Source organism: Aulonocara stuartgranti, assembly GCF_965226115.1.
Source record: "Aulonocara stuartgranti genome assembly, chromosome: 17".
Classification (NCBI taxonomy): Eukaryota; Metazoa; Chordata; class Actinopteri; order Cichliformes; family Cichlidae; genus Aulonocara; species Aulonocara stuartgranti.
The window spans coordinates 20,557,756-20,569,230 of NC_138953.1; the positions used below are offsets into that span (position 1 = coordinate 20,557,756).

The window sequence follows — 11,475 nt, forward strand, 5'->3', positions numbered from 1 at the left end:
GCAATTAGAGGTCTAAGAGATGTTGACATAACCATCCATCTATCGACTTTCCACCTCTTCTCCGGGGCTCTGTCCCACGATGCAAGTTCAACATAGCCAGGATATGATTTCCCTCTCTGGCTTCATCCCTAAGGTTTCCCAATCCAGCTTGAAAGAGACAATGCTGCCAGAAGTGACCAATCAGAAACACAGACAGGTCTAATGGCAGCAGATCAAACTGCAGTATTAGGAAAAAAATGGAAGAAAATGAAAAAACAATTTTAATCAAAATAATGGACTGACAGTTTCTGAGAATCTCGAGGGAGAAGGTTTTTCATTTGACGACGTCCATGGATACTCGACTTCAGACAGTCATTCACTGCAAAGGATTATTATCAAAGTATCGAAAACAATTACTAAAATGAAAATTATATTTGGTTTTACAATTACTTCTGGACCTCTGAAAATGGGGTAGTATATGAAAATCCCTAAATTCTGGAGACTTGATGAAACACTTTTTATGAGAACAAGATCACATATTTTACTTAGGATCAGGGGTTACGCTTGGAGTTTGGGTGATTTCTTAGAGTATTTTAAATTAAATATCAGTAATTTAAGCTGTTAATTTGCTCACTTATGTTCTTGTTTTTCTGTCTTTCTACCTACAAATCAGCTGTTGTCACATCTAATCACTGCCTGAATTTCTTGAACATGAGAACATAAGATTTATTTTTATTTAACTCTGGGTTTCCCTGCTCAGTTAAGAAAAAAACTCATGGGAAAATTTAACTAATTAACCCAAAATTCTGCTCAGTTTTTCATCATTTTATCTCACGGGGCTCCTGCGTTACTCCTGACTCCTGTGTTTAGATTTAATTTCTCATTTTCTTTGAGTCAAATCCCTTTGAGATGAGTAGTGACATGAAGCAGTAGCGATAAACAAGTAAGTATAGTAGTACACCGTGTTTCCGTCATGGTCTGTCTATGTATTATTTACCCGTTGTCTATATTTATTCTGCTGCTTTCAGCTGCGTGATATTTTTTTTGTCCTGTTGTGTTTGGGTCTTAGCGTTTAACATTTTGGTGTTTTGTTCTTTTTTCCCAGCATCCCGCTGTGAAGGACTCTGACCAGTTTAGCTGGAAGCTGTACACACACGCGCACACACACGATTATATTATTATCTCTCCAGGAGCCCCACACACAGGTTTACAACACAACACCAAAGCAGCACCGTAACGTGTTTGGAAAATGGCTCTGAGGCTCAAACTGCTCAGATTGTAGAGGCTTTTTCAGTCACTTATACTCATCCAAAGCTAGGAATAATTATTGGGTTCATTATCAGTTAGTTTGTTTAATGATGCTTTTGTTCATTGTTTTGTCTGTAAATTGTAAGGACACTGTGAAAACATTGGTTTTGATTTTTTTTAACAAGAAGCAATGGAAAATCCAAATACAGAGTTTACTATTTTTTTTAATCAAAAGAGTCTGAAACATGGGACACTGTTTGTTTATTTTATTTTATTATTTTTTTTGGGGGGGGGGGGGGGGTGTTTATTTGTTTTGTTTGGGGAAGTGCATAAGAAATTAGTCAAATATATCAATAAATCACATTTTATTTATATAGCTACTGAATTCATGCCAGACAACTTAAGGGCCCTTTTACTTTCAAGGCACTTACTTTTTGAAGCACTTACTGGTTCAAATCTTCGTGGTGTTCCCCAGGGCACAATTCTGGGGCTACCGTTATTAATTTTATATCTGATACACTCGGGACAGATTACTGAGACGTTTTCCATTAGTACCGTATTTTCACGACCATAAGACGCACTGTGCTAAAAGGCGCAGTCTCAGTTATGTGTGCCCTTACTGTATTTAACACACATAAGGCGCACTGGACCATAGGGCGCATACAAGTACCGTATGCGTATTTAAAAATAAAGCGGGAGCAAACCTGAATTCGGTACCTTACTCACATTTCTATTGCCGGTAATCGTCATCATCAACAACACACAAGCATACAAGTGTGCGTATTTAAAAATAAAGCAGGAGCAAAACAAAGTTTGGTACTCACATTTTTATCATCAATCAAACCCATCGAAGTCCTCATCCTCTGTGTCTGAATTGAACAGCTGCGCTAAATCTCCATCAAACATGCCAGGTTCACTGTCTTCACTGTCAGAGTCACTTTCCGTGCCGTGCGGCTCCTCGGAAACGATGCCGGCTTTTGCGAAAGCTTGAACAACAGTGCCAGCAGACATGTTAGCCCAAGCATCTACAATCCATTGGCAAATTGTGGCGTAACTCGCCCGGCGCTGCCTTCCACTCTTAGTGAAACTGCGTGGAAAAAACCACCTGGTCTCCTTACATACACCTCCCTCAGCCACTCTTTCATCATTTCCTCATCCATCCAGCCCTTTTCATTTGCCTTAATGATGATTCCTGCTGGAAACTTCTCTTTAGGCAAAGTCTTTCGCTTAAAAATCACCATAGGCGGCAGTTTCTGTCCATTAGCATGGCAGCCAAGCACAACAGTAAAAGAAGACTTTTCGTGCCCCGTTGTGCGTATCGCTACCGTGCTGGTCCCCTTCTTCTCCACAGTGTGACTCACCGGGATGTCAAAAGTGAGCGGGACCTCGTCCATGTTTGTGATGTGGCTGGGCTGGATGTTTTTGTCGCCGATGTGTTTGCTGCAGTAGGAGCGGAAAATGGCCAGCTTTTCCTTATAATCCGCTGGAAGTTGCTGCGCTACCGTAGTCCTGGTCCGGATGGAAAAATGGCACCGTTTCATAAAACGAAAGCACCAAGACGGACCTCCTTGGAAATGTTCAATGTTCATCTCTTCAGCTAGTGAAACTGCTTTTAGCCGAATGGTGACCGTCGAAACGCTTCTCCCGCTCGCTCTTTGCTCGATGATCCACCGCTCGAGTCTTTCCTCCAACTCGGGCCACCTCGCCTTATGTCCGCGGAAACTCAGCTGCGTTTTCTTGACCTGCCGGAGCTTGTTTTCCAGCTTCCTCCATTTGCGAACCATCGATTCGTTAATCTTAAATTCTCTCGCCGCTGCTCGATTTCCATGTTCCTCCGCGTAGCTGATGGCCTTCAGTTTAAACTGTGCTTCGTAAGCGTGTCTCTTTGCCATTTTCAGGGTTGTTAAAACAACGATGTCCTGCATAATGCACATACCTGTCCTTTTATACAGGTATGTGCGATTGTCCCGGTATATACGATCAACGCCCACACTTCACCCTTTAACGTTCTCATGGTGTTCTCTACTACGTCCTCCTTACAACACATAGGGCGCACCGCGCTATAGGGCGCGCCGCACTTTTTGAAGAAAATCTAAGACTTTTAAGTGCGCCTTATGGTCGTGAAAATACGGTACCACTTATATGCTGATGACACTCAACAATGTTTAATTTGCAGTTACATAAAAAAGAGAAAGTGTTATAGTTTCACATTTCTCTTTCTGAAAATCAGCAAATGTTTGGGATTTATTTAAAATAAATTAAACTTTTATTTTGGTCTAGGCCGTCTGGAAAGAAATTGAAGGATGATCATAAATAAGCCTCAAATATGAGTCAATAAGCAAGCGATATTAATATAGTACTTTTTGCAGTCGGAAAAACAAGAAGTTTTTACAATGCGAGAATAAAATTATTTTATAAATGAGAATAAATGAATGAAATACATAAATGTGAACAAATTCAGAATGAAAAATTGGATTTTGACAGAAAACTAAAAGAAAAGATGCTCCTGGGATTATCATTCGTTGTTATAACCAAGTAATTAATAATAAAAAGGCAAAGATTTTATAAGAGGTCAATCAGCACGCTGTGGGTGGATAAGTAAGACGTGAAGACACGACCCCTTCCAATTAGGATATGTTTACATTTCATAGTTTCATTTATGAAGTAGATTAATTGGTACCCACTCAAATCGCAGGCTTCACTATTTTCAGAATTTAGCAGTTCAATAAACTTTATTCATCCTTTGTGGGGAAGTTAGACCTTAAACAGCTGCCCAGAATTTGGGTGCTCATCTGCCAAATTTATAATGAAGAGACAAAATTGTTGGCAACAGAGGAATTATTGCATCTTCAGTTTGTTGCACCACCCATTGGTATTCATGTAGGTCTTCTTAGTGCCCATAAAGGTTCACTACAGAGCTGGGATCCTATTGGGAGCAGTTAAAGGTTAACTCTTACATTCATGACCCACAAATCTGGATAATGTTAAACACTTAGCTGTCTGTTCAGGAATAATGTGAATAAAAACACACCTCTTAAGTAAAGTGGAGAATGTGTGGCAGTGGTCATGAATAGTTTTTATAAAGTGAGCTAAAATGGTTTGCTGAATCTGACACAGAGTATAAAAGGAGGAAAACCTACTGTGAGTACACCTTAGGTGAGTGTTGACATGTTTGTTTCTATTCTAGCTTGGCCATGTGGTCAATCAAAATCTTCTTAAAATCAGGTTCATTAAACTTCAGCTTATTGTCATGACAGGATGCCTCTGTATAGACTCAAGTTTTATGTACAACAAAAGAGAGCTAATGATCATTTCTAATAAATACTGGATTATATTTAAAACCAATTACGTTATAATCAATATGACAAAATGTTCAATCCAATTTAGAAATGCCCAGATAAACAGGAGTTCACCTACTTGCTGAAGAGTGAAAAGTATCCACATACATTCTACACAGTGCTTTGGTTTGTGGCTTTCAAGACCACAGAAGAGCACAGTATGGTTAAAAAAAAACAAAAAAACAAAAACAAAACCTTTGACACTAACTTTCATTTACAAATGATTGTTTAGTAAATGAAACCCCAAAGATATTTGAATTTATCCTACCAAAGACTACGATAACAAGCAATGTCTCCACATTCACGATACTTGGAACAAGCTTTTTTTTTTATCTTTTTACCCAAACAGTTCGCTCACTGAAAAATAGAATAATAGGTGGTAGGCTTTGCCAAATAATCTGACTGATATTTTTTTATTCCCCTTATTAACTCTACCAAGAAGGTCAAACTATCCACTGAGGTTGAAGAAAGAGATGATGTGGCATCCAAAAGACAACAACTGTCCACTAGCTAGATTGAATCATTTTAAATGTAGACGGGATTAAAGTTCAAGACCCTAGCTGACTGTGGGGACATGACTCTTCTCTAATGCTTTTCCCAGCCCACACATGAAACAAAGCTGCTAGATTATTTCCCAACACATGAACAGGGTTCCATATCACCAATGGCTTGATCGTGCAGAGCCATTAAAAAAAAAAAAAAAAAAAAAAAAAAGTATGTCCACCAATCACAGCTCCAAGTTCACCCGTGAAGCAAACCTCACTATGAAGTTCTTTTCTTGAGCCAGTCGGCCTGTTCTCACAGTAAAGAATGAGCAGTTGTTTGTTCATAGTAATAAATAATTGTACCTTGCTTTTTGAAATGGAAATGAACGTGTGCAACGTAAAATCAATCACAAGTCCAGTGAACATACTTATCCTGCTTTCTACCACTTAGAGTGACCAGAATTTACAGAACTAACTTCATCCATTTTCTACTGCTTATTCAAGGCTGGGTCACGGTGCAGCATTCTACTCCTCCACCTCCTCCAGCTCATCCAGAGAACACCAAAGCATTTCCACACCAGCTGAGAGATGAGTCTTTCTAACGTGTCTTGGGTCTACCCCTGTGGTATCCTACCAGGAGGACATGCCTGAACCACCTCACCTGTGGAGCAGTAGCGGCTTAACTCGGTGCTCCTCCCAAATGACTGAACTTCTCACCCTTAAGTCTAAGGGAGATCCCAGCCACCCTTTGTAGAAAGTTCATTTTTACCCCTTGTATCTTTGATCTCATTCGTTCGGTCAATACTCAGACCTCAAGGACCAGAGGTGAGGGTAGGAACGTAGACTGAACTTTGCTTTTACACTCAGATTATCCACAACGGACAGGTACAGCATCCACATCACTACAGACACCACCCGAGGTACTCAAAATCCTCCACTTTGGGCAGTAACTCATCCCGCAAAATGACCTTGTTTTAACTAAAACTGGAGTCATGGATTCAGTTAGTAGTAGGGTAATTTTCCCATAGACTTCTATTCAAATGTCAGACTTTTTGCAACCAGGAGTGTCGCCCCCTGGTGGGGTCTGAAAAGAAAGTTGCATCCATGTTTATACTGTATTTAGGAGGACCTGTGCCGATAAGGACAGTGAAGATGGCCCAGTCTTGCTATTTATTGGGCTTTGAGTACGAAGACAAAACAAAGCTTGGTCGTTTTGGGTCAGAAGAGTCTTGACCAGCATGCACAAAACACATCTCCTAAAGAACACACTTCCTACATACATCCTAACTGACTAATAAATTGCTTTTTCGAGCTGTCACTGCAGCTCACAAGAACTCAGAGCTGCCCATCAGCAAGCTTCCAGAGGCTGGCCAACTGGATGAAAGGGAGAAGGGTCTTATAGAGAGAGCAGAGTGGCGATAAAACAGCTTATTTTGGACATGGAGGCACAGAATTAGATTATTAAAGCTTACTCTGAACGTGAATGATGCAAAAGGCATAAATGGTTCCCTTTAACAAACACCACAAAACATCCAAATGCACACACTCACTGTGGGTTTAACACCCTACAGCATTCAGCCATGTGTGGCGTTATGGAGGGGGTGTTATGGAGACATTACAGGCTGCTGTCAGAAAGCCTTAGTCACCGATTTTACCGAGCACCGGTCTGTATGCCAGGCATTTAAACGGCTCACCTGTCATCATGTAGTCAAGCCCTCCATTTCCACATTCATCCAACTAAACTGAGGTCACACATTTCACTGTAACACCGCCCGCGCGCACACACTCATACAAGGGCAGACCTTCGCTTGACCAGCCGTTTATCCCGCTCGGTTTACCCGCCTGTTAGCCCGTTAGCAGCCCCACTGCTAGTAACCGGTCACCGGCTGATCAACGTAAAAATCACCGTAACGTCGCTGTAACCTCAGCCGCTGCGTCAGATTAACAGGAGACAACACACACACTCTCGCGCGCATGCATGCATGCGTGCGTACACGCGCGTGCGCCGCTCTCACTCACTCACTCACTCACTGGGTATCAGTTACCAAGTTTCACTAATTTAAAGACACCAACCGTCTGCGCGAGCTCCACCAGCGGCGCCAAACCACGCTGCACAAGAGATTGCACGAGCGATAATTAGTGTACACATACACACACTAGTCGCCGGTTTGATCGTACCTCCCTCCTGGTCCGGTTGGAGGCAGGCCGGGATGTTTTTCTTCCAGCCGGGCATGATGCACCTCAGGGTGGATAGGGAGTCCAGGGCGGCCGCTAGCAGACACACACCACCAGCAACGGAAGGAGCAACAGCAGCGGCGACAGCAACATGGCTAGTTAGCTTTAGCTTAAGCTGCTCCACTACACAGGGATCCACCTCCCCCTGCACGAGCCTACCTCTCTCTACCTCTCCCTCTTTTCAACCTCACACAGGCACGCGAGCCTCCCTCTCTCTCTCTCTCTCTCTCTCTCTCCCCACTCCTCCTCTTTGTCTATGTCTCTCTACCCCCTCCCCCCATCTGTAACTCTACCCCCGCGAGCCTCGCTGTGGTCTCACGGGAGCGGGAGAGCGACGTTTACAGAGATGGTCAAAAGAAAGAGAGTGGGTGACGTGATGACCGTGAAGGAGCCCGCGAGGCACTGACGCTTTGATGTTACAGAGGTTTCTGAAGACTGTTAGAAATGTATCCAGGTTCCACTGAAGGCTCTAAAGACTGTTACAAATGTATCCAGGTTCCACTGAGAGTCCTAAAGACTGTTACAAATGTATCCAGGTTCCACCAAAGGTTCTAAAAACTGTTACAAATGTATCCAGGTTCCACTGAAGGCTCTAAAGACTGTTACAAATGTATCCAGGTTCCACTGAAGGCTCTAAAGACTGTTACAAATGTATCCAGGTTCCACCAAAGGTTCTAAAAACTGTTACAAATGTATCCAGGTTCCACTGAGAGTCCTAAAGACTGTTACAAATGTATCCAGGTTCCACTGAGAGTCCTAAAGACTGTTACAAATGTATCCAGGTTCCACCAAAGGTTCTAAAAACTGTTACAAATGTATCCAGGTTCCACTGAAGGTTCTAATGACAAATGTATCTGGTTCATAGTTTAGTTCCTACAGAAACGTTGCTAGTGGCGCACCGTTCTACTGTCTTCATTCATTCAGAGCAGAGATAGAGAGAGAATCTGTAAAGAGACAGAAAGAAATCAATAAGACTGTGAGCCAGACATCCTCCTCCAGCAGCCAGTCAGCCTGTACAGTGATGAAGATCCATAGAGGCAGAGGCGTGGAGGAACTACTGAACCAGAACCAGCAGGACATGGTCCAGAGACCATATTCTGTACACAAAGAGGTGAAAAACAGCAACAATGGACAAAATGATGACAAGATGAAAAAACAAGCAAACAAAAGAAAAACAGGCAAAAGAGCTACAAGTCGATACAACACCAACAAAAGCCACAAGTAGTGAAAAGTCATCACAAAAATATATATTCTAATAATAATTTGATGGTGATCTTGGTATTTGGTATTTTCATTGCCAAGTTGTGTGTCTTACTCTTACTTATAGTTGTAAAAGTATGTCAGCAGAATTCAGCTGAGGGGGCACAGTGACCTTTGTGAATGGGCCTGGACCCCTGGGCTGTCATAACACCAATGCTGATGCAGAATTAGAACAAAGAGGGAAAAATGTAAGTTAAAGTGAAAAAACGACAACTATTACAGAGGGAAAGAAAAAAAACAAGCATAGAGAGAAACAAACCGACAACAAATAATAACAAGAACACTGAAATATACAATATGACCACAGTGGCTCCAGAGGGACACAAAAATATTCAAAAAAATACCTCTACTGGAAATTTAAAAAAGCATAAAATCATGCAAAACGGCAACAACGAGAAACAAAAGAATGACAAAGAGATTTTTTTTTTAGTTTGTTACCCAGAACACTGCAGTAGTTATTTATAGATACACATATAGTAACAAGTAATTTGGCAAGAACAGATAAGACTTTTGAATCCATGAAAGAATTGTTGAGGTTTTTTTTTCTGTAAAGAGGACCCAGAAATGCTCCTCTGGACTCGAAGAGTGAAAATATTCTGAGGACTGAATCTGAGCTTCTTTGAGATCATGAACACTATGTCCTTCCAGACCACAGTTATTCCAGGAAGGGTTTTGTTTATTTAAGCAATGCAATCGAAGCCCAAATTTCAAAGCCAGCGTCTTTGATTGTATGGAGGATCATTATTGCACATGTTATCGTATATCTGTGAGGGCCCCAATAATGCTGAACAATTTATACACATTTGCCATTGCTTTTGGGTAACTAATGCATTAATTAATGTTTTGCTTCTTTGTTGTGAAGCACTCTGTAATACGTATATATGTTATATATATGTTTTAATATAACTATGAAAATAATGGTTTAGGCTGAATTTCATGGTGTCCATAAACATAAATCATTATGTGATTTTTAAAATAAGCTGTTGATATTTATCCAATTCTGTCTCAACCTCTTGTTGCCAGGAGCAATGTTCCCTCTAATTTTTCATGTGTCTGAGCGAACACACAAACTCCCTGAGCGATCCCGTGGACCACTGTGAGCAACAGCAGACATGGTCACTGTGGTCACGCCAGCATCAAATCCATCCAAGTTACATGGTTTATTAAAATAATCAAATTACAGCATTTACATTTATGTTAGACTACTTTTAATTAACTGCTTTAGCCCACTTACAATGAAAATTAAAAAAAGAAAAATCTTGTTCATGACCTGTGTAGTATGTTAACACTATTGGAAGTAAAAATAACTTGAACTCCAATTTTGAAAACACAACTTTCCTTTTTTTTTTTCTTTTCTGATTTTTATAAAGCTCTGACTTGTATTATGAGTATGAGTCTGTGGTCTGGGAGAGAGTCCTGTAACTCTCTGTCTGTATATACAGTATATAATGACCAATGTTGGGCAATTAATTATATAGTTACTTCTTCAAAAAAGTAACTGAGATTTTTGCAGCTGTTTACCTAAAAATGCAGCCAAGGCGTTTTTTTAAACAAACATTTCAAACTATTTACAGAACAATCAGCTGTTCTGCATCAAATTTGATGCCACACAAATTATTTGTGCAACTCCCAAAAATAATTTCTCTCCACTATGAGATGAAGGAGAACAGTCTGATACCTGCAGGCCTGACAACAGGAGATGTATCACTCCTGTAACACCTGTAACATTCAGCAGTCGCCTCATTGTTCTGACACACACAACAAAACTAGTGGCTACACTACACACTAACTACACAGGATTTGCACTAAACATCACAAATGTCTCACATCTCAAAACACCGCCATCACTCCTAAAACATCCCCCCTTCCTAAACATCTAAATGCCATGTTGCCATATCATTTTTTGATTGGTCAACATGGTACATTTTTCGACCAATAGGAAAGGGTGGGGGTTTTGGGCGTTGTTTTTGCTCACAGGCGAAGAGTGCTTTCGAGCGTTTTCATTATAAAACGCCGTTTTTACTGTTTCTTCCCGCAGTAAATATAAACAACGATAGTATTCAGGAAGAAAACCAAACATTGCAAATATTTTTATCATAACTCTGGTTTTATGTGGCCTATCAACACAATTTATAAACTGGTATAAAGTCCACACTTTTCCGTCAATTGTTCCTTCTGTCCTGCTCACATCTCCAGTGGTTGTACATGTTGTCAGTGCGCAATTGCGCACATGCACAGCTTAGAGGGAACGTTGACCAGGAGATGTTTACAGGGCGGTATTACAAAGATCTGCGAATATTGAGAAATTAATTCTCACTACAGAAATGTAAAATTGATGTATTAACATACAGTTCTGGTGTTTTGTGGGCCATGTGGGTCAAAAATAAGCACAAGGGCTGACAGCCAAGTGTGAAAAAACGGACTGATCTAGTCAGTGTATTTTTAAGTTTATAGCACATCTGCAAACAACAGACCAAAATGCAGAACAGCACAAAGTCAAAAAATAAAATAAAACGAAATAAAATAAAAATAAAAATGAATGAATGAAGAATGAATTTTTTAAACTTCATATAAAAGATATTTCATTATACTTTTACTAAAACATTTGGAATGATTATCCGGGAAAAGCTTCTTGTTATCAGCAGACTTGAAATGAAATGCCCAGCTGTTTTTTTTTTTTTTGTATTTGCCTCTCTGGATTTGTGTAGACTTCTGACCTTTGACTCCCAAACAACTTAAAATAAATGTACACCGAGCACTGCTGGGAGTGACTCCTCCTGATATCAAGACATGTTTGGGATGGTTTCTGCCTCAGTCCTAGCAGTGGGATCTTTTTAAAGCATTTCCAACCTCCTGCAGTAATTTTATTACATAGGGTATAAAATAAATATGACCCCTGTGTTTGATTTCCAGCTTCAGCTCTAAAATGA

At 40.5% G+C, this 11,475-nt stretch overlaps 1 protein-coding gene across 3 annotated transcripts in view; it reads right to left on the bottom strand.

The window, feature by feature from the left end:
* Positions 1-7,833, bottom strand: part of grip1 (glutamate receptor interacting protein 1) — a 67,913-nt gene extending 60,080 nt beyond the window's left edge. Inside the window, exon 1 of one of the 3 annotated variants that reach the window (XM_082511368.1) lies at positions 7,229-7,833. In XM_082511368.1, coding sequence (XP_082367494.1) covers positions 7,229-7,283 — 55 coding nt within the window. In that variant the 5' untranslated portion in view covers positions 7,284-7,833. The remainder of the gene's footprint in view (positions 1-7,228) is intronic. The other 2 variants (XM_082511364.1, XM_082511362.1) reach the window with 2 other exon arrangements.
* Positions 7,834-11,475: the final 3,642 nt, after the last annotated feature.